Genomic DNA, 23911 nt, shown 5'->3' on the forward strand with positions numbered 1-23911 from the left:
CCACCACCTCTCAGTCGTCGGCGCCGCCGCGATTGGTTGTGGGTCCGCCGGTGTTGTTGTTTTCATCTTCTTTTCCGTTTTGTTATTTTCTTTCTGTCCTGTAGTCACGGTTGTTAGGGTTGCGGCGACCGAAAGCATCTTTGGGTGTCCTGGGTTTCGTTGTTCCAGATCCGTTAGACGGTTTTATGGTGGTGCTGGTTTGCGATCTGAGGTGGTTTTCAGGTGGTTTCATGGGAGTTGGTGTTGGTGGTGGTGGTGGTGGATCTCAAGGCAGTGTTGGTGGTGGTTTGTGTAACACCCCGTTTTCCCAACGTAAAAATTTCATAAATAAATCAGAGTTTTTCAACTTTAAACGGAATGCTACACTTCTTAAAAATTAATAAACTGAATAAATAACAATTTATTCTTCAAAATCGTTTAACATAAGTAATTCAAAACTTCGCAGCGGAAATTAGTTCAACATTTATTCATAAAAATCCATAAGTAATACGTAAGGAAAAGAAATAGAAGACATAATCCCATCCCGTTACGTATCAGAGCACCTAAGACACACTTGTGAGGAGTCCACTCACGACCGCAACTAATCCTGGTTACCTGCAAGTTACCCATACGAAGAGCAACATTTCCAAGCAGAGGGGTGAGATTTCTCAAACAATAATATTAAGCATATAAATCATATAAAGTACATTCAACAACTTAAACATCTTATGATTCATTAATCATATCGAATAACTTAAACTTCTTTAACTAGTGTCATTATCCTTCCTACATTAGTCATATACTTCATCAATTAATCTTAATTATTATTCATAAAACATCTTATCTTAAATCATGATCATAAGCATCAATATCTAACACCAAATATAATCGTAAGCATCATCATATAATTCACATAAGTATCATTATCAAAACATAGCATTTATCGAAAACAACTTCATAATCAAGTTCATAATCAACTTCATAAACAAACATCATCATTAAATCATAATCATCAAATCACAATCAAACCTCACTTAACTCGACAATGCGACTCAACTCGATTATGTAACTCTTAACATCTCAAATCATCTTAACATCTTGACAACTTAACAACTCGACAACTCGACAACTTCACATCTTAAATCATCTTAAAACTTCTTGATATGCAAATGCATTTGGTACCAATACAGAGCATCAAGCTCTCAACCAACTTATATGAGCGTAAATAGGCTCTTCAGAGAATCAAACTCCCAACCAACTTATATGAGCGTAAATAGGCTCTTCAGAGCATCAAGCTCCCAACCAATCGTGTGAATGACTAAGCATTCCAGAGCATCAAGCCCCCAACCAACGTATATGAGTATGCAATGGACTCAACTTCCTACAACTTAGACAACTTCATGAACATCTATGACATCCTAACATCTTGATATCTTGACAACATAACATCTTAATAACTTGATGACTTCATAACGACTTGACGACTTAACAACTCTTATCATCTTAACGTCTTAACATCTTAACATCTTGACAACATATGGATCACATAAATAATTCATGTCATATCATAATATAACAATATCAAATGATAATAAACAACATCTTAAAACATCATATTCATCAATCATAAACAACTTCATATAACATCGTATTTAAACATCAACAATAATTCACTATGTATCTTTGTAAAAACATAATAAATTATCCACAACATATTTTCATGTCAAACCAAAGCTATTGGAAAGATATCACAAATATCAACAACTTTCATGTTTACAACAAAGATCAATTCAAAACAGAAACATATGAACAAAACGCAAAAACATGAAACAGAGAAGGATGTCACCATACAATTTCGCTAAGACCTCCCTGTAGTATTTTCATCATAACTCAAAGACCAAACATCATTTTCACGTAAAACCAAAGCCACTGGAAAGCTAACAAAATTATCTAAAACTTTCATGTTTACTCCTAAGACCAATTTTGTACCGATCAGTACCAGTTTTTATTTTAAATTCGGAAAAGTTGTGCTGAAAGTCCATAAAAATTCACTGTGACCTACGTGCAGTAATTTGACCATAACTCAAGTTCTATAAATCCTATTGACGTGAGACCAACGGCATTAGAAAGCTAACATCCATACCTACAACTTTCGTGTTTACACCTAAACCCAGTTCGGAACTTAGACTTGTCAAACTGAGACAATAAAAAGGCGTTTTGCACATTGACAGCAAAATCGAAGTTCAGCTGCGATTTCGCTTTGGGGAAATCTTTTCCACTTCGTATTCAATCCAATACTCTCCAAACTTGACCCTAATCATTACCCTATGATTACCCTATCATTAGAACACTAATTATTCATCAACTTACTATATGCAAATTCAAAGGGTTCTCAAATCTATTAACAACCTATTACAATTATTAAACCCTAATTCTTAAACTCACCAACATTTCATCCAATTCCATGGTTCTAACCTCAAAACTACATCCAATAATCATCATATGGGTTATCTAAGGACTGTATACAATTTCTACATCAATTCAACAAGTTTTCATCATCTAATCATCAAATCTCTCTCAAAACTCTAATTCTCAAATTCTCACAAACTTTCCCCAACTTGTTAGATGCAATCTAATGATTTAACAACTTAATATTAATGTGAGATAGTCTCACCCTCACCTTAGATTAATTCCTGAATCAGCAGCAGCGTTCTTCTTTCCTAAGGTATTCTCCTTTTCTCTTGACTTTTCTCTTCTCTTCTCTTCTTTCTTGTTCTTCTCTTTTCCAAAAAAGCGGTTTTAGGGTAAACTCTTTCTAACCTAAGCTTCTCTATTTATAATACTAAAATATTCTTCCCAAATCTATTTAGCCCCAACAACTTACTCTTCTTTCTATTCTAACCCCCAAATCCACTCACACTAACCCAAATCCACTCACACTAATAATCCTCATATTCTAATAAATAATATTTATCTACTAAATATATAATAATACACCAAATAACAAATATATATCTATAACAATTAACAAATATATTATGCTAGTAAATACCAACATATAACATAACAAAATATCACTCAACAAAATATATTAACTAAATTATAAAAAGACATCTAATCTCAACAAATCATATATCCCTCATATACATCATATAAATATATAAATATATTCTAAAACTAATTAAAATAATTAAATAAAAAGGAGGGCGTTACAGTTTGTGGCGGCAGATTTGAAACCGGATCTGGATCTGAATCTTCAGCGGCTGGTTTGTCTTCTTCATGATTGGTATGGAGGAGGTGTTGGTTTGATGCAAACCACTGTGTGGGTGGCGTGAGGAAGTGTCGGTAGTGTTGTCGTGGTGGTAGGAGGTTTTCGTGGTGAGGAGGTGCGGCGGTGATGGTGGTTGGCAGGTTTCAGTTTTGGTGGTGGATGTCTTGGTTTTGGTGGTATAAGGTGGTTGCAGCAGTGGCTGTTTTGGTGGTTTGGTGGAGAGAAGAGGTGGGATTAGTTTTGTATTGTGGTGGTGGTTCCGGGATGTGCGGTGGCTGATCAGTAGTGTCATGGTGGTTTGACGTCGTGGTGGCGACGTAGTGGTGTTATAGTACATCAAAAAGGTGCTGGCTCTTATCTCTTAAGACCATCACATGTTTCTCTTCGCAAAATCAGGTGGTGACGGGGTGGCTGGTGGTGGTGACGGCCGCGTGGTGTGGAGGGAGTGTTGTGGTATTTGCTTGTTTGGTGGCAGACCCCCCTCCCCCTATGTGTTTTTGATGTATTGTTATGTTTGAATGGTGGTAGTGGTGATGGTGGTTTTGCGTGGTGGATCGTGGGGCTGTCTTGGTGAGGTGCAGATGACGGTGGTGGTGATGCACAGTGGTGATGCAGTGCACTACAAGAAATTTGCCATATAGCAACGGTAGCCTTTAGTAACCGCAGTAAAAAGTGTTGCTATAGATAAAATATAGCAACTGAAATTTCAAACAGGGGTTGCTATAGGTTAAGAGAGAAACAAAAATTCAAAAACAAAAACAAAAAGAAAAACCCAAATCACACAGGAACGTAACACAAAATCCTAACTTCTCACTCAGAACTCTCTCAAAATCAATAATCCCAAATTGTAAAACCCAACGCACAAAATCTTCTCCCAGCAAAATTTCTGAATGTCGTCTAAAATTCCAAACGTGATATAATTTTCCACTCTCTCTCTTTGTCTGTTCTGAAATGCGTTCTTCTTTCTTCTCCCAGCACACAAAATCATCGATTGAAGCTCAATTGAAGCTCGACTGAAGCTCCAGTCCTTCATCGATCTGGTTTTTCCGATTTCGTCGAAGCTCCAATCTCCTTCATCTGCAATCGTTTCGTGGATGCTGTCACAAAGTTCTCATCGCTACACTCTCATACCCTTCACGAGGTTATAGTACTATAATATGAAATTTGTTGTTTTTACGATTGATTCATTGTTTTTTATGATTGTTGTGTTAATTTTCATTTTGAAATTGACTTGTTGTATTTGTGTGTTTCAATTTGCTCCTAAATACTCCACCATAGTTTATTCAAGTATGCATGCCAAGTGTTTGTGAAAATGTGTTTGTATTGAATGGTGTTTACTTTTTAATTAACTTTCTCTTTTGGTTAATAACTTGGAGTGGCACCACAATCTCGACAATTTTTGTTTATTCTAATGCTTGAATGTGATATTATTTTCCCCTTGTTAATAGTATATGTCAAACAAATGCTACAATTATATTCGTCTATTCGATCATTTGAAGGACTTCTCAAGCTATTTGAATTTCAGTTTCTATGTTGATTTTGAAAATAAATCACGAAATCTTAATTTTATGTATCAGGCTGAGATTGGTTCCATAAGTTCAGACATTAAAATTCTGCAAGAGAAGTCTATGGATATGGGTTTGAGGCTTAAGAACCGCAAGGTATGGCCATTTTATATAAACAATCTAAGAGTTCAAAGACATTCATAATTGTAGCACCTTTTGGCGTAATATTAATTGATTATCAATTAGTTCATTAATATTTCTTCAATTGTTGGACTTCTATTCACCTTTGGATGAGGGGTATATTAGTTTCACTGTCACCACTCTTGTACTTCTTTCCCCTGCTACCCAGCGAATTAAGTTTTTCTGTCTTTTGCCTGTATGTGTTATATGTAGTATGTAGGATAATTGGTCTTGTTTTTTCTCCCAATAGGTGGCGGAATCCAAGCTGGCTAAATTTGTGGAAGACATTATTATCCCTCCGAGGATGGTGGACATCCTTGTTGATGGAGAGGTATTATGCTTTCTTGTAACCTATTTCTCCCCTCTCCAATAATGTTTTATTAATTTCGTCTTGTGGTAGTGTGCAAAACACATTTAATATTCAATTATGTTTGTGTGCCCAGAGAGTTTCAATTCAATCACACTTTTTGAATATTTTTTTCTTTTAATATCAGTTCACAATCCATCTATCTATGATATTGTAGGATCTCTCTTTGTTTTCAAGAAGTACTCACCACAAATACATTTTGAATTTCGTTTTTAGGGGTTAGTTTCTTAGTGTTTGTGTTCTTTGTTTTCAAACTTCGATTCTCGCCCATTCTTTATTCATTGATTGCTTTATACGATTCTCGCTTTGATTTCTGACATAGCTTTTCCCTTTGATTCATTGATAGATTTTTGATAATTGAATGCAGCACCTCAATTCAAGTAATCAGTTGAAGCCTTCTTTTTTATTTCATCTAAATGTAGGTTACTTATTGCCAACTTATCAGCTGCAAATTGCTACAAAGTCGAGCATACGAAGCAACCCGAAAATTGGACATTAGGTACCTTGTTGAACCTTTCTGCACCATTTATCTGATAGTTCTTCAAGGGTCCACAGACTAAGGAAAAGCTATCTGTCTCAAGTCACAACAGCAACAAGTCAAAGTCAGGTTCAAAGCGGTAAATAATTCTTCATCCTTCTCTCTTCCTTGTATATTATCATTTTTATTTATTCTTCTAGCTTTTTAATATCATAATTGCATTATTGATTGTTTTGTACTCTAGTGACACATCAACACTAGCTCTGTCGTTATTGTAGATTCGTATATTTTGCTTGAATAGATGTAGGAAATGTCTTATAACAATACTGAATGGAGTTGGTAGTAGTTATTTCCTTACAAATATATGTCGTTGATGATTGTTTCCTCATGCAGCGTGGATTTGAACTGGCAAAGTATTCAAAGCCGCCAGCTATGTACCTGCATAACAATAAGAGAGTTCACCGCTTTGAACGTGCCTACTGTAGTCGTGAATTGGTTCATCGTTGGTTTTCTGCAGAGGCACAAGTAAGTCAAATTTAAAAGAGATATTGTCATATTATAAAAATATTCAAACTTGATTCCTTCTTTCGACTAACATTATGTTGTCTCAATTGTAGAAAGAAAGTAAAATGAATAGTCAGAATCGTAAAAGATACAAAGATATTCATTGCATGGGTACAAAAAGTCTCCCAAAATTGATCAATGAGAAGGTTAGTTAATATTTGATCTTATAATTGAATAAATTGTATTTATGAAACAAATTACTTATAATTTCATTTGTTTGGTATTAGAAAGAAAAAGCCAAAGGAGTGTCGCCCACACGCAAGGAGATTTACATTGATACATGTACTCGTAAAGATGGTTCAATTGTTAATGTACATGCTGCAAGATTTATTGTAAGACTTTATTTCGTTCATACCTTTTTTGATTCTATAACTTATACTGAAACGATATGTTAAATCAATGAAATTGGATCCCCGACTGTTGTATAAAATTGAATGTTTTATAAAATTGAATTATGACCGAAAGAATTGAAACTGGTTCAATTGTTCTGTTTTAATTGTTCCGAATTATGTTCTGATTGTGACATAAAATTGGACTTGCTTATTCAATTTTAATTGTTCTGTAACAATTGTTCTGGTTCAATTGCTCTGATTGAATTCTGTTCTGAAGTTTGTTTTGCAAGTATAGTTCAGTTAGTTCCCTTTGAATGATTTTTATGATGCCATTCAGGTGGGGAATTTTGTTATGTATATTGGCCTCATTTCGGATTGTCTTGTCATGATGCTGTGTGTTTTTATTGTTGGTAAAATTGAACTAGTTGTTACAAATAACTGATATATTCGAATGAGCGGTCCCCTATTCGAATGACCATCCACAACCATTACTTTGATCCTGCTTATTCTATTTTAATTGTTCTGGTTCAGTTGTTCTAATTTAATTATGTTCAGAATTTTGTTTTAAATTAATGAACTCTGTTTTCAATTTTGTTCTGAATTATGTTCAATTGTTCTATTTTAATGAACATTTCTGTTATGATTATGACATAAAAGTGACCCTTTTCAATTGTTTTGAATGTCATATTAATGAATTCTATTTTAAAATGTATTCTTATAATCTATATATCTTATAATTTTTCAGGAAGAACTAAACAAATATAATAATGAGGCAGAAATTTCTCAATCGGTTGGGACACAAAGTCATATGCCTTGGAAGAATGACATTTATTCCCGAGTGAAAGGAGCTGAAAAGAGGGGACATGTGCGTTGTATAGGCAATATTCCCAAACCTAAGAAATCAAACGCTTCTTTGTCTGAAAATCAAGAATTGAGGGATGAACTTAAGAAAATGCGAGAAAGTCAAGAGAGGACAAATGTGTTTATGGCAAATATGATGTCAGTGATACAAAATCGATTATCTCAAGAAGATTTGAATGTTATTTTACAAGCTGCAAAACAGGTATATTATATAATTGATATTTTATTTTTCAAGTTCAGATTTCGAATATTATGATAACATGAATTAAGTAGAGTTTGTAACATATTTTATTTTTATTTTTAATAGGCCACAGATGGTGCTAGTACTCCAAACCAGATAAATTCTTCAAGTCGATGCAGTGATGAAGACGGAAGAGAGGAAGATTAGAAATTGTTTTTATCTTGGATATGTTTAGGCTCATCTAGTGTTTTTTTGATGTAGTATCTATTTTTGTGTTGGTTATTATATAAAATTGACATTATTTTGTTATTTTGATATGTTTGTAAGACTTACTACTTTGATCATATAATTAAATTTTTTTTTATGTTACCTTAAATTTTGTGTAGTGCAATAAAAAAGTATTGCCGAATATATTATTTTTTTGGTCAGGATTTATTGTGAAAATTTTATTATTATTAAAAAATATTTATATTAGGGTGAATTTTATTAAAAAAAAAGAGAGAGATAGAACCTATAGCAACGGACAGTTTGGTCCTATACCAACGGATATGGAGGTTGACTAAAGCTATTTAATAGGTGTAAAATGCCGTTGCTATAGCTCCGAAATCTATAGCATCAAGCTAATTTTCCGTTGGTATAAGCTATTGGGACGGCATTCTTGCCGTTGGTATAAGCATAGTATCCTAGACGGTAGCAGGTGGGCGTTGGTATAGGTTTTATGACCTATAGCAACGGATTTTGAGACCTTTACCAACGGTTTCTGCCGTTGCTAAATGGCAAGTTTCTTGTAGTGGTGGTGGGGGTGGTGATGTGTAGTGACGTTGGCCGGTGGTGGATACCGTGATTACAGTGTTTGGTTTTCTGCCGTCTGTTTTAGGTGGTGATGTGTTTTGGTGGATTTGTCTTCAGGAGTGTTTTTTAGGTGGTTTTGGTGTACCGTCTATATGCGGCACCACTTGTATCTTATTTGTGGGTGGTTCTTCTCGGTACTCCTTGTGCTGGAAGAACCACTTTTGATTAATCTATATTCCATTTTGCCTTTTTCAAAAAAAAAAGTATATGGATGTATTTTCTCAAATAAATCTCCAGATGCACATAAAGCTATAGAGAAAATAAAGTTTGAGTCTTGGAAATGGTTCCTCGTTAGGAATAAGGGTTGTTGCCTTTTTTATCACTAATTTTCGTCATGGAAGAAATACAGAAGCTTGGGTAAACTAAAAGTATTAATGCTGCAACATTTATATATTACAATATAATGGAAGATATAATAGATTGATACATCATAATAGATTATTCAAAGTCTTGTCAAAAAACAAAAAAGATTATTCAAAGTGTATCACAGGAAGAAAGGCATATGAAAATGAAAATATGAGACCCCAAGATAGAATTTCAATAAATAGCAGCTACATAGGAATCTTGGCTGCAAGGCAAAGCTCATTCTTCTTGTGTTGAGTGAGTCCTGTCCACCTTTCAGTATCAATATCTTCCTTTACCAGACCATGTGGTAATTCCCAATCAAAGGAATATAGAAGATTTGCAAGGATAAGTTCGAGTGATGCAACTGCCATAGACATACCTGGGCAAATTCTACGACCGGCTCCAAAAGGAATTAGTTCAAAATCTTGCCCCTGAAAATTTATAGAACTTTCTAAAAATCTCTCAGGATAAAATTCTTCTGGATTTTTCCAAACATCTGGGTCTGTATGAATAGCCCAAGCATTCACATACACTATCGCCTTTGCGGGAATTTGGTACCCACTTATAATGCACTTTTCCCTTGTTTCTCTTGGCACAAGCAATGGGGCTGGCAGGTACAATCTCAGGGTCTCTTTTATCACTGCCTTCAAGTAGGAGAAATTTTGTATATCATCTTCATCTATAAATTCTTTTTTAACTCTTGAATTCCTAATCTCTTGTTGTACTTTCTTCATTACTCTTGGGTTTTTTATTAAGGCAGTCATAGCCCAAACTGTTGTGGCTGACGTGGTATCAGTTGCAGCTACAAGCATGTTCTGCATATAAAGAATATATATATTAACTATATCTATATACTTAAGAAAATAATATACAACCTAAATTATCAACGAACACAATTATTTAATTATAAGAGTACTTAAACGAAATTAGGGATAGTTTTTCAAAAATAATTAAATCATTGCTAAACTTCACATTTTTATTCCACAAAATCTTATTATGATTCGAATTCTCGCAACTTTTTGCAACAAACATTTCTTATCTTTCTTGAAAATATAGTTAAACTCTCTATTTTTTATTCCACAAAATCATATTCTTATTTGAATTCTTCTAACTTCTTTGCTATCTTTTATATAAATGAGAATAGTGGTAATTTATTATAAAAACATGCACGAGACAATATGTTTAACAAAAACATTTATTGATTTAGTAAGTTTTATATGAAAGTGAAAGATAGCTTCATTTATTTCTTAACAATATTTTATTACAAGTTTCTAATACTTTATTATATATTTTCTATTTTAATATAATATCAATCTTAATCATAAAATAAAATTCAGTCGTGTGAATGCACGAGTATTTTGCTAGTTTGTACTGAAGTGTACTATTCAAAAATATATTGTTTTTGTAAAATTTTGACACATTATTATAAAATTTATTCTATATTTGAATCTTCAACATATCATATTCTAAATGGAGGTTTGGTTGCACCCATAATATATTGAGTAAATTACACTCCACTTCCCTCAAAGATGCTTGAATTACACTCCCCTCCTCTCTTATGTTAAAATATACACTTCCCTCCCTTGAAAAATAAAATTTATACTCCCCTCCCTTATAAGATTCTAGAATTACAACACCCTCCCTTAATAATTAAATATGCACTACATTTTAATCTATTTTAAGATAAATAAATATTTTTATGATATATATTAATTTTGAACCATCATTTAAGAAAAATTAATTCATTTCTTTATAATTGAAATGTCAATGATAATTAAATTTAAATATTTTGCTATTGATCTGATAATTTAGAGTAAAAAATTAACTTTTAAATAATCATGCTTTATTGTCTTTAGTAATTTTTCACATATTTTAATTTTATTTTGGGTTGTTTCTTATTTTATAATAGGGTTTAAAACTAGATGTTAATGAAATTGTGAATAAAAAATAGTGAAAAATATGTATTCAATTTTTTATTATATTAAAATAGACCTGCAATACTATTTTTTTTCGAAGTGTGTTAGATTATTATTATTTTTCTAGATTATTAGAAATAAAAAGTAAATATTGAGGGAGTAAAGTGTAAATTTTAACATAAGAGGGGAGGGGAATGTAATTCAACCTTCGCTTAGGGGAGGGGAGTGAAAAAATTTCTAATATGTTTTGAATAAGAGAGGAGGAGAATGTATATTTTAACATATATAAGAGGGGAGGGGAGTGTAATTGAAGCATCTTTTAGGGGAGGGAAGTGTAATTTACTCTAATATATTTGTTTTTGGATGTAGCATAGCAACAACGACTCGCTGCTACCACAAGAGATACATTTATTTGTATTTTATCGCAAATATATAAAAGTTCACAACGCAAACAATAATATAATTTTGGTCAAATGCATTTAAAGGTCCTTTAAGTTTTTCGTCTTTTCCAAAGTGGTCCTTTAAGTTTCAAAAGTCCCAAAGTGGTCCTTTAAGTTTTTGAATCGTTTCAAACAAGTCATATTGTAGATAGCATAATTGGTAATTGCTTCTTTGAACTCATCTTTGGTACCAAATCTGGCTCCTAAGACCCACTTAAAATTACTCATCTTTTTAGGCATGGCAAATGGTGGATAATGCTCTTTGTTGCTATCATATGAATCATCACCATCATCCTCTAAAAGGACTTGTTTGAAACGATTCAAAAACGAAAATGACTTGTTTGGGACTTTTGAAACTTAAAGGACTTGTTTGGGACTTTTGAAACTTAAAGGACCACTTTGGGAAAAACGAAAAACTTAAAGGACCTTTAGATGCATTTGACCTATAATTTTACACTAGAGCATTCTTGCATGAAGTTGATGTAATGGATTCAAACCAAAACTAAAACAAAACCAAATTGGAAAAATAAATCAAGACAACATACCATGAGGACTCCTTTAATGTGATCAAAAGTAAGATCAATTGGAAACAAACGTTCTTTCTTCAATTGTAGCAAGACATCAACAATAACCTCTTCATCATCTGCATGCTGTCTATTTGGATCCAAATGTTCATCAATAACCTCCTGGTAAAACTCATCCATCTCCTTAAAATTCTGTTCGAGACGCGCACGAAGGCCAGATAGTTTATCAATCCAACCCGTGAATGGAATATAATCCGAAACAAAGAAAGCTGTCAACATGGCCTCAAACTCATGCAACATTCCTTGGAATTTACTCCTCTTAGTTCCTTCATCCTCGTACCTTCTACCGAAAGCAATCCTACAAATTATTGTACTGGAGAGAGAAGTTAATATCTCACTCAAATTTGTAACAATTGAAGAAGCAGCATGATTAGAAATATTTTTTATCATTTGCTTCACCTCAAACTTTCTTATAGAGGAATAATATGACACACGCTTAGCACTAAATATATGAATAACACAAAGTTTTCTTATATCTCTCCAAAAATCACTATATTGAGAAAATGCAATTTCTGACCCATTATAAGATAATCTTTGCTGGCTATATAACATAGGTCTATTAGAAAACACTTGATCATTATTTTTAAATATTTCTTTGGCAATTTTATCTGAAGAAACAACAATTGCTGGCCTTAAACCAAGTTTCAGGGAAAATATTGGTCCATAAATTTTTGAAAGTTTTGATAATTGAAGATAAAGAATAGAATTGTCAAGCTGATGAAGATTCCCAATTATGGGTAGGCCTCTAGGCCCAGGTGGATGACGTGCATTAATGTTTCTACTACGTTTCAGGAAGAAGAGAAGTAATGGAAAAATTAGACACAAAACAAGGAGGAATGACACCATTGTCAAAAACAACAAAGAGGGAAAAAAAACTTTTTTTTTGTTTTTTCGGATTCAACTTTGAATAATATAATATACGTACTCGTATGTGTGTGTGTGTATATATATATATATAACTTGATTTTGTAGACCTCCATATAGGTTAGCATTTTAGAGAGCCACACAATTTTTTCAACCCTGCGGATAAGATAAAGTAGACAGACGGTTTTCTACACCAGAAAATATAGCATAATTATATTTTTTTTGTCAAGTAATATAGTGGTTAGAGCTTACACATTTTTAACATAGAAAAGTGAAGTGTATGGGGTTCGAACCCAAACTCTGTATAATTATATCATTTGTACTCACGTAAAAGTGTATTAAAAGTTTAAAAGTGTATTTACACACGTATAGAGTATTGATGTTACACAACTCAATATAATTTTACTCGACGCATATTTTTCAATTTTTATCTTTGAATTGTAAGTTTATATGATATAGATCATTCATGAAAAATTATACACAAATATAAAATAATTTGATATGATTTTGCAACACGTCGTAAGTTTATATGATATAGATCATTCATGAAAAATTATACACAAATATAAAATAATTTGATATGTTTTTGCAACACGTCATGATGAACAATTTTTTGCAACACGTCATGATGAACAATATTCAATAAAGCATATAAACCATTAATTTTGAAGAAGCTAAACTAACCCCTTCAATAATTTGCAACACGTCATGATGAACAATTTTTTGCAACACGTCATGATGAACAATATTCAATAAAGCATATAAACCATTAATTTTGAAGAAGCTAAACTAACCCCTTCAATAAAGCATATAAACCATTAATTTTGAAGAAGCTAAACTAACCCCCTCGAATTGGCACCAGAGAGAATCGAACCTGAGACCTTGAGGAGGAGCACACTCCCAGGTCCAAAGTCAATACCACTAAGCCAACCCAAGTGGGTTTAATATTGTTGTTCTTGATAACATATCAAATGATTTTTGATTTATAGAATTTTTTTGATGATCTGTATGATATAAACTTATAATTCAACGGTCAAATTCAAAAAATATTTATCGAATAAAATGATATTGAGCAGTGTAACATTGACATAATGTTATATAGGTGTAATTTGATCCCTCATATATTAAATTTTAGAGAGAATTAGTTATAGTTAACTTATCCACAAATTTTTAAGGGAAACTTGAGCTAATCATTTAGAGAGAGGTATTTCTACGACCATTTTATGATAACTTTCAGACAACGAAACATTATTTTAATTTTTTGTTTTTATAAAGAAAATCAATAAAAATCAAATGACTTTATTGATAACTTTAAAAATTAAACCAAACAAATTGTAGTCATAAATAAATACCATTTGCTCATAATAGAAAATGTAAATAGAGATTGACTACCTGAAGCCTCAAAATAAATAGATAAATGCTAAATTACATCAAAGGTCCTTTAAATTTGAGGTTTATAATATATAGGTCATTTAAGTTATTTTTGTTTCACATAAATCCTTGAAGTATAAAAATATTTGCATTGTTACTCTTCCGTTAACTTGATCTGCTCTAACAAGGGGTGAGAATATGCCATACCAGGTCAGACTTTGAAAGGTCTGAATCTGGTCTACGAAACTTTTTGCAAGTGTGAGCCTGACCTATGACTTTTTGTATGTCTGTTTTTTTGGCCTGACTTGACCTATTTAAAAGCATGGTCTGGCCTGGCCTAAAAACCTATTTACAAGCCTACTTAAAATTAAAGTCATTAAATAGTTTATTTTATCTACTTCTAAATAAGCCAAATTAACCTTAAAACATATTTTACTGTAAAACTTATCTACACCATAAGGCTTGAAAAGCTTATTTCAGTGTAAGACCTTAGTTGAGATCATCCTGAGCCAATGGATTAAGTGAAGCTGGGTGGATCATTGCATTTTGATTTAAGTGAAGGAAAGGCTTTGTCAGGTTTGTCATCATCATCCTCACCCAAGTCCGATGAGAAATCCAATAGGTTATCCACAAATATAGATATAAACAAATTAACAATATAGGTAAAGCAATGCAAACAAATATAACACAATTTTTCACTCTCTAAGATACAAATTTAAAGACGCAACGTAATATCAAATTGAAGAAAGGTGAGGTATCTGAGTCCATTCAAATCTACGTAATCCAACATTATGATGACTATTGTAGTCTATTCAAATCCTTAAAGTTTAATAGGTCATTTGATCCCTAATTAATTTGAAGTTTTCATTTTGGTTCAATAATTAATAAAATTGATGTTTGGGTTCTTCATTTTAACCTACAAAATCTCAAGCCGTTAATTTTAACCTTAAATTTCTATGGTGGATCAACTTTAAGAGTGATCCACCGTAGATACTATTAATATTTTTAATTTAAACCGTATTTTATTAAAAGAGGATCGTTATATCATGCATGTCTACTGTATCTTCCGGTGAATCAACAACACTTAATTTTTTTCTTCCCATTTCTTCATTTTCTTACCTCTCATCTTCATCATCTTCTTCATACAACCTCTTCATCTTCATCAATCTTCAAACTCAACCCAAATATCAGAAATTAATAACAATTTCATTTTTTTTAAAACTTAATCTTAAACTCTTCTTCTCTCAAAAACTCATAATCCCAAACTTAATCTAACAATGATCCTGATTTAGATAAATATAATCTACCCGTCTTTTCACATATTTGAGGACCATTATTCATAGTCTATGCTGATTATCTAAAATGTTTAAAGTCTCTATGCTGATTATCTAAAATGTTTAAAGTCTCTTCACAGTCCATACTTTTGACATTAATGTGCCACTATTGGGAAGGTACAAGGAGGTATTTGAGTTTGTATCTGAATGGCACAAAATAACTCTATTTTAGAGGATAATATGATGAAATTCTATATCAGTTCAAGAGTAATTCTGACTTCTAGATTAATTTACAAATGATCTAGATAACTCTTACATGAGTGGATGTTTCTATAAACTCCTAAATCATGTTCTTGACTTTTACATGATTTATATTTAAATAAGAACATTTCATTTTTTTTGTATTGAACACCAACACTAGTTGTTGGTCTTCACGTGGAAAAATTTGGTGGATGAAGCACCAAAAGTGATAGCAGCAACAACAACAACATCTACCAACATGAGTTACTTCGCTTCGTATAAGAGCGAGAATACTATTGTTCGAGGGTACTACAAGAGCTATAGTCATTAAAACGATACGCACGATAAATTACAAGTATCCATTGTATCTCTGTCTTTAAAGTGACTTCTTTGAGAAACAGCTTTGAGAGAATCGCTCGTTTTTACTTGAAGATCTGATGGCTACTGAACAAAGTCATAGCTAGAATTGTTGTCTTCAATACTAAATCTATACGATTGTTTTGATATTTTAATATATCAATCATCGAGACGATGGCTTGGTCAGATATTTGAACTTGACACGAATGCAGCTTACCATATGTAGATGATCATCATGTCCAGACGATGACTTGAACTTCTTGGCATAGAGGATGCATTTGTTAACAATGTATTGAGTGAATGATATGCTTACTTGCTTTAAGCTTGATCAACTTGTCTTATCCTTGACGACCATCAATCATTTTCTTTAAAGATGGTTGTATGTCTTCTTAATTTGGATGACAAACCTTTGCCTTAAGATCATAGGAATAACTTCATTCTTTTATTTGACTTATACTAACCGACATGTTTGAAGACAATTAGTAGATAAATTGTTCATTCATTAGTAGTCTTGTTATCATCAAAATATAATACAGAGATATTGTTCTTTGAATCTACTTGGTTCTAATAATCTACCTCTTTTTGATGATGACAAATACTAGTAGTTTAAGACAATTTAAAGACAAACAAAAATAAATCCAAAAAATAAAAAATAAGGGTGTTGTTACCATGAGTAAAAAATAAGGGTGTTCTAATAAAAAATAAATCCAATAAAAATACCTTGAAGATCCCTTTTGTCAGTTTATCTTTCTTGACTTGTGGAACATGAGTAAAGCACAAGTATCCAAATATTTTAAGGAAATTCAGGGAGGGTTTGTTACCATACCAAGTATTCAATTGCATCATACATAAGTTCAAAAGGTAAATCCCAATTTAGAGCCGTAAATAAGGGTGTTGTGACCAATTTATCTTTAGTAATAGTGAAAGAATTCAAACACTGTCGACATCAAACAAAAAATCATTCTCTTTGACAAGGATGTCCGTTTTAGCAATCTTTGAGTAGTCTGATATGAAATGCCGGTAGAAACCAACATGTCCTTAGAAACTTCTCACCCCCTTCACATTAATTAGTGTTTGTGACTTCTCTATCTCTTCTATTTTTGCTTGATCTTATTCAATGCGTTTTGAAGAGATTTTATGTCCCAAAACAATTCCCTAGCTACCATAAAATGGAAGCTTTCCCATTTTAAAACAAGATTAGTTTCAACAAATCTTTTATTTTCAGAACGACATCTAAGTGATCAAGGAAGTTATCATAAGTATTTCCAAAGACAGATAAATCATCCATAAAAACCTCAATAGTTTTCAATCATATTAGATAGGCTTAATAGCAGTTTTAGCCCCCTAACTTTTCTAAAGTTGCGATTTTGGCCCCCTAAGAAAAAAAACTACAAAACTGCCCCCTAAGTTTTGCACCTGTGGCAGTTTCAGCCCCAAGACCAATTTTGACTCGGTCTACGCTGACGTGGCACCCTAAGTGAGGTGCCACATGTTATTTTTTTTTATTTTATTTTACCAAAAATTGGCCTTGGGGGACCAAAACTACTACAGTTGCAAAACTTAAGTGGTGGTTTTGTAGTTTTTTTTAGGGGGCCAAAATCGCATCTTTACGAAAATTAGGGGGCGAAAACTGCTATTAAACCTATTATAAAATATGGAAAACATGCAATTTTAAAACCGCCCAGTAGAGTCAAAATATTTGAATACTATAAATATCGTTTGACAAAAATATAGAAGCTTAAGAGAAAATATCATTCTTCAACTTTTATAGATTATAATTGATAACAGATAGATCATATTCATCATAGATTTTAAAACAATACCACAAGTACAAAGGCATTTAAGTATAGAAAATTACTTGAGAACCCAACAAAGAGTTACAATAAACTAAATCTAAATAGGGACTTTGGCTACAAGGCAGAGATGATTCTTTTTGTGTTGAGTTATCCCTGGCAACATTTCTGTATCAATATCTTCCTTTACCAACCCATGTGGTAATTCCCAATCAAATGAATAGAGAAGATTAGCAAGGGTAAGTTCCAACGATGCAACTGCGATAGAAATACCTGGGCAAATTCTACGGCCTGCTCCAAACGGAATTAGTTCAAAATCATGTCCAAGAAAATTTATAGAACTCTCTAAGAATCTCTCAGGATAAAACTCTTCTGGGTCTTTCCAAATTTTAGAGTCTCTATGAATAGACCAAGCATTCACATATACTATTGTTTTTGCAGGAATATGGTAGCCACCTACGATACACTTTTCTCTTGTTTCTCTTGGCAAAAGCAATGGAGCTGGTAGGTACAATCTCAATGTCTCTTTTATCACCGCCTTCAAATAGACGAAATTTTGTATATCATCTCCATCTAAAAAATCCTTCTTAACTCTTGATCCCCTAATCTCTTCTTGTACTTTCTTCATTACGCTTGGGTTTTTTATTAGGGCAGTCATAGCCCAAACTATTGTGGCAGACGTGGTATCTGTTGCAGCTACAAGCATGTCCTGCACATAAAGAATACTCGTAGTTAAGTACTTGTTAAGGGATTTTGTAAAATACTTACTATTGACAAGATAAAAGTTCGCAACATAACTGGAACCGCCATTTTACAAGAGAATATTCTCCGATATCGTGGATTTAAATTGAGTAAAAAGTATCAAATTCGAAAAGGAATAAAACATCATACCATGAGGACTCCTTTGATATGATCAAAAGTGAGATCAATCGAAAACAAACGTTGTTTCTTCAATTGGAGTAAGACATCAACAATAAACTCTTCATCTGTATGTTGTCTGTTTGGATCCAAATGTTCATCAATAACCCCTTGGTAAAACTCGTCCATCGCCTTGAAATTTCGTTCAAGACGCGTACGAAGTCCAGATAGTTTATCAATCCAACCCATAAGTGGAATATAATCAGAAACAAAGAAAGCAGTCATCAAGGCCTCGAACTCATGCAACATTCCATGGAATTTACTCCTCTCAATCCCTTGTTTCTCGTACCTCTTCCCAAAAGCAATCCTACAAATCATTGTACTATAGAGAGAAGTCAATATCTCACTCAAATTTGTAACATTTGAAGAAGCAGCATGATTAGAAATATTTTTTATCATTTGCTTCACCTCAAACTTTCTTATAGAGGAATAATATGACACACGCTTGGCGCTAAATATATGAATAACACAAAGTTTTCTTATATCTCTCCAAAAATCACTATATTGAGAAAATGCAATTTCTGACCCATTATAAGATAATCTTTGCTGGCCATATAACATAGGTCTATTAGAAAACACTTGATCATTATTTTTAAATATTTCTTTGGCAATTTCAGCCGAAGAAACAACAATAGCTGGTCTTAAACCTAGTTGAAGTGAAAATATTGGTCCATATATTTTTGAAAATTTTGAAAATTGAAGATAAAGAATAGAATTGTCTAGTTGATGAAGATTCCCTATTATGGGTAGGCCTCTAGGACCAGGTGGGTGAGGTTCATTGAGGCTTCTTCTACGTTTCTGAAAGAATAGAAGTAATGGAAAAGTTAGGCATAAAACAAGGAGAATTAGTGACAGCATTGTCACTTAACTATGAAGAGGAAAAAGAAGTTTAGTTGTTAACTTTGTTTTCTTTGCTGATAGAAAATTGTTAACTTCGACTCAGAATGATAAAATATAGGTATGTATATATATAACTTGGTTTTAGGCCTTCATTTAATAGCTTAGATTCTACATCGACTTATATGGATCTCAGGGGCCGTCTCCGACAATTCGGAGGCCCCATTATAATCTTGACAAATTTTTATTTTAAAAAGAAATGAAAAAGAAAAATCTGACACCACTTATAGTGACACAATTAAGTTGTAGTTAAATATATGAACAATGGTTCAAACATGACTTTTACCCACAGATAAATATACATGTATCAATAGACAATGCATATTTGACAACAAAATTGTTGACTACCAAACTGTTACCTAAAAAAAATGACTTTTAGTGACGAATTTTGGCCGTAAATAGAAGTTTTTTTCTCCCTTTTTTCAAATTTTGAGCCATCTCTAACATTTAGGCCCTGTGCCAACACTACTAAAATTATAGCGTCCATGTTCACTATGTAAAGAGAAAAAAATAATATACTCAAAATCTTTCAATTTTTAAAGTTTCATAAAGAAATTCTGTCAAAAAAAAAAAATTCATGAAGAAATTAAAAAAAAAATAAAAAATAAAATTTCCGCAGGAAATTCCGCATGAAATACCGCAGGAAGTTCCGCAGGAAAGGTGACCAATAACTTCCGCAGCAAAATCCTCAGCAAAAGTTAGCGTTACCTGCGGAATTTAATACGGTTACTGGATCCGCAGGAAATGTCCTCATTGAATCGAAAACAGCAGGAAATTCCGCAAGTATTCCTGCGGATTATATTCCGCAGGAAAATCCGCAGGAAAATCGATAAATTCTAGTAGTGCAAGAGCCTTGTTGCATTTGCACAGGGCCGTCTGGGGTCTCACATTTTGAAAATGGATCACATATAAGGTGGTGAGACCCACGTAAGTTTCATTCAATAAAAAATTAAATGTTAAAGAGTGTGTTAAAAAGAAAGTGTTTACAATTTTTTTAAAGAGTAGTTAATAGTTATTTGTTTATGCTAGAAATTATAACACAGTTATATGACGATTTGTACGTAAAAGAAGTGTTTTTTTAAAGAAGACAAAGTGAATAATATATATAAACAACTAAATGTTATATGTATTAGAATTCTTTTTGCTACTTGTATACTTAATTTGATTAAGACTCATCTAGAGATGATTGTTCCGAAGGATCCTATTCAGAAACCTAAATGCATGCTGAGTGAATATTTTCGTATTCAGAATAATGTCTTTGCTAAAAGAAACGAGTTAGAAGTGGATTATTATGAAGTTGACATTTTTTTATAAATCTAATGCTAAACATTATTTGTATCATATCACTAATGTTCCAACTTATAATCTGTTATTGGGATTTGTAGCTTATATGTCAAAAGGAGTTATTTTCTTACATCAAAGGAGGTTGTTTGTGACGGGCTCTAAGATATCGGAGAATATGATAATTTTTATATTACTTTTTTATTGGGTTCCATTCATAAAGATTTAAAAAAGATTCTTAGTTTCTCTAATGATGAAAATTATAATTGAGGATAGAGATGAGATGCAGTAGAGAGAAACAACATGTAAATGAAATTCCTAATATGTGTTGTTGGTCCTTGGATTGATGTGCGGTGACTATGAACAAGATCGCCAAGCTCATGATGGTTCGAGCCATCATGTAAATGTCGTTCGTGATATGTGTTGTGAATTTGTAATAAAAACTCATTCCAATGCTTTGATTTGTGAAGCAAAATTAACGGCAACTAATATCAATGTGATTAAACAAGCACAAGCAATAAAACAAGATAAAGAAGAAGAATACAAAGAATAAAACGATTTTTGTTCGTTCAGTTTGGTTCAATTTGACCTACGTATTAACAGGGCCGGCCCAACATGTCAAGAGGCCTAAAGGAAATTTTATAAAGAGGTCTTTTGAAATTAAAAAAAATAACACATAGTTTATTAAAAAAAAATAACACAATGATAATTAAAAGCATAATAAATCAAGTTTTGTTAAATCCAAGATTTAAAGTTTTGTTAAATCCAAGATTTAAACTTAGGACCGAAAGGATTTGAGGTCTTAAAATTAACCAACTTAGCTAGATAAATATTGATTATTAGTATGTCATATAATATATTTACAGCTAACTTGACTTATTTTTTGAGGCCTATTTTTTAACCCAAAATCTTGAAGCCTGAAGCTCTTATTGGGTGGCTTGGCCTTTAGGCTAGCCCTGTGTATTAGATAGTTTTTTACAAAGAGAAACAAACAAGGGTTTCAACTCTTTTGGTAAACCTTGGTTTGCCTAACTTTCACAAGTTCTTTAAAAATAAAAGAAGTGGTGTGTGTGTATGTGGCATCCTTACTTCGTTCTAATTGTAAGTGATGTGGGACTTCTTAAATATATATATATTTTTAACCAACAACAACAATATGCATGTTTTAGATTAATTTCAAGAAATGAACATGGCTGAAAAAAATTATAAAAAATCCATGTTGGTTGTTTATAAGAGTTTAGACAAGCACAAGCAATAAAACAAGATGAAGGAGAAGAATAAAAATAACAGGATAATTTTTGTTCATCCAGTTCGGTCTAATTTGACCTATGTTTTAAGGAGTTCTTTACAAAGAGAAACCAAAAAGGTTTCAAATCTTTTGGTAAATCATAGTTTGCCTCACTTTCACACATTGCTTAAAAATAAAAGAAGCAATCTATACATACAGAGATTTCTTTCTAATGGTAAGCGATGTGGGACTTCTTAATTATATATATTTTCAACCAACACCAACAATATGTGAGTTTTTGATGAATTTCAAGAAATGAACATGCTTGGAAAAAATTCTAAAAAAATTCATGTTGGTTGCTTATAAAAGTTTATTTTTCCTTTTTTTTAATTCCTCCAATTTGTATCGTTTTCTTTTGTTTCTTGTTTATTTTATTTATTTCTTTATCAAGTAATTTAATGGTTAAATTCACACACTTTAAGTATAGAGAAATGGAGAATTCAAGTTTCAAACCCCGGCCCTAGCATGTAATATTGTCCATAACAACGACCAATGAAACTACACTTAGATCTGTGTCAGGTTTATGTCCACAAGAGATCTATTTTTTTTCTTTCTTTTTCCTAATATATTTTGTGTCATGCAAAAAAAAAAAAAAACTTATTTTGACGAAGACTTTTTACATTTCACAAATTGTATTTTATCAATTTTATCTTACTGTGTTTTATAACAACAACGAACAAGCACCGAAAATATCAATATCGTGTCCACGAGAGCATAGCATAATTGACGAGGGATGTTGCACTATATAGGGGCTGAAATTTAAACCCTAAACTCTTCACTTATTCAGCTTATGGCTGATTTTCTAGCCACTAATTTACTTATAAAATAAAACAAAATATCAATACAATGAGTTTTTAACACCGTAGTGAGCCAAACAAGATTGCAGTCAGACGCCAACTCCTGATCTCGAAGCAAAAGAAACCGCCCACCAAAGTCCAACTTATGGATGATTCTCTGGATCACCAATCTCTGTTCGTCTCAAACAAAGATCTGGTTTTTAAGTATAATTTGCTTTTAAAAAAATACAATGAGTTTTTAAAGCGTGGAATTTGTTTTTTGGTTACAAGGCAAAATACAAAAGGAAGCAGCAACAAAAAGAAAAAGGAAAAAAAAGGAAAATAGAAGAAAAAAAACAGAAGGAACTACTCTATAGAGTAGAGGGTTCCAACTGCGTCCATCCTTATAAGATGCAAAAGATCATCCGGAGGAGAGGAATGGTAGAGCAGCTCAGTGTCCGAATTAGCTTCAAGTTTAGCATAGAAGTCGGCACATTGATTTCCCTCCCTAAGAGTATGACAAACAATGACATTACTTTGCCCAATTAAATCCTTAATATCTTGAATCAAGACAGCATAAACATGGTATCTCATTGGTGGCCCCTTGAGGAGGTTGATGCAAAGCAAGGAGTCGGTATAGCAAACAAGCTCAATTATATTCAAGCTTTTTGCCAAAATAAGACCCTGGTAGATAGCGTAAAGCTCCGCATACAGGATGTCGGAAGAAATATTGATGCAGCTAGAGAAAAACCTGATATATAGTAACCTGGGTGTACCCATGCAACTACCATCGACAATAAGAATGTCACAAGAATAATTATCATTATTCCATCTGATGAATCTTTCAACCTGATCAATTTGTTAATCACACACTAATGCGTAACACAAGAAATGCTAAGATTAGGTAAATTTATTAATCACACACTAATTCCTAACTCAAGAAATGCTAATATTAGGTTAAAAGTCATACCGATAAAAGAAAATACAGGCAACACCG

General features: G+C 32.5%; 4 protein-coding genes across 10 annotated transcripts; 1 reads left to right on the forward strand and 3 right to left on the reverse strand.

The window, feature by feature from the left end:
* Nucleotides 1-3974: 3974 nt before the first annotated feature.
* LOC146927211 (uncharacterized) lies at nt 3975-8094 on the forward strand. 6 transcript variants are annotated; one of them, XM_085700561.1, is made up of 10 exons: nt 4014-4391; nt 4828-4911; nt 5186-5281; nt 5460-5520; nt 5725-5919; nt 6174-6305; nt 6398-6490; nt 6572-6676; nt 7422-7739; nt 7845-8094. In XM_085700561.1, exons 6-10 carry the CDS (start codon nt 6213-6215, stop codon nt 7923-7925), a joined length of 690 nt encoding a protein of 229 aa, XP_085556687.1. In that variant the 5' UTR covers nt 4014-4391; nt 4828-4911; nt 5186-5281; nt 5460-5520; nt 5725-5919; nt 6174-6212; the 3' UTR covers nt 7926-8094. The 6 variants fall into 6 exon arrangements, with proteins under 6 accessions (XP_085556685.1, XP_085556687.1, XP_085556686.1 ...); XM_085700560.1 differs by having other exon boundaries at nt 5186-5266; nt 5649-5919; XM_085700558.1 differs by having other exon boundaries at nt 5186-5266.
* An 829-nt stretch (nt 8095-8923) lies between these two features.
* Nucleotides 8924-12776, reverse strand: LOC146927212 (5-OH-xanthotoxin synthase-like). The gene is made up of 2 exons (XM_085700564.1): nt 11817-12776; nt 8924-9730 (listed from the first exon to the last, which is right to left on the reverse strand). Exons 1-2 carry the CDS (start codon nt 12699-12701, stop codon nt 9122-9124), a joined length of 1494 nt encoding a protein of 497 aa, XP_085556690.1. The 5' UTR covers nt 12702-12776; the 3' UTR covers nt 8924-9121.
* Nucleotides 12777-17699: 4923 nt separating this feature from the next.
* LOC146927213 (5-OH-xanthotoxin synthase-like) lies at nt 17700-19627 on the reverse strand. 2 transcript variants are annotated; one of them, XM_085700552.1, is made up of 3 exons: nt 19081-19195; nt 18646-18994; nt 17700-18463 (listed from the first exon to the last, which is right to left on the reverse strand). In XM_085700552.1, the coding sequence occupies exons 2-3, from the start codon at nt 18988-18990 to the stop codon at nt 17855-17857; spliced, it is 954 nt and encodes a 317-aa protein (XP_085556678.1). In that variant the 5' UTR covers nt 18991-18994; nt 19081-19195; the 3' UTR covers nt 17700-17854. The 2 variants fall into 2 exon arrangements, with proteins under 2 accessions (XP_085556678.1, XP_085556677.1); XM_085700551.1 differs by having other exon boundaries at nt 18646-19627.
* Nucleotides 19628-23280: 3653 nt separating this feature from the next.
* LOC146927214 (uncharacterized) lies at nt 23281-23694 on the reverse strand. The gene has a single exon (XM_085707037.1). The coding sequence runs from the start codon at nt 23692-23694 to the stop codon at nt 23281-23283; it is 414 nt and encodes a 137-aa protein (XP_085563163.1).
* Between the last annotated feature and the right edge of the window lie 217 nt (nt 23695-23911).

This window comes from Medicago sativa, chromosome 4, assembly GCF_051527215.1.
Source record: "Medicago sativa cultivar Bolivia chromosome 4, Bolivia_mono, whole genome shotgun sequence".
Classification (NCBI taxonomy): domain Eukaryota; kingdom Viridiplantae; phylum Streptophyta; class Magnoliopsida; order Fabales; family Fabaceae; genus Medicago; species Medicago sativa.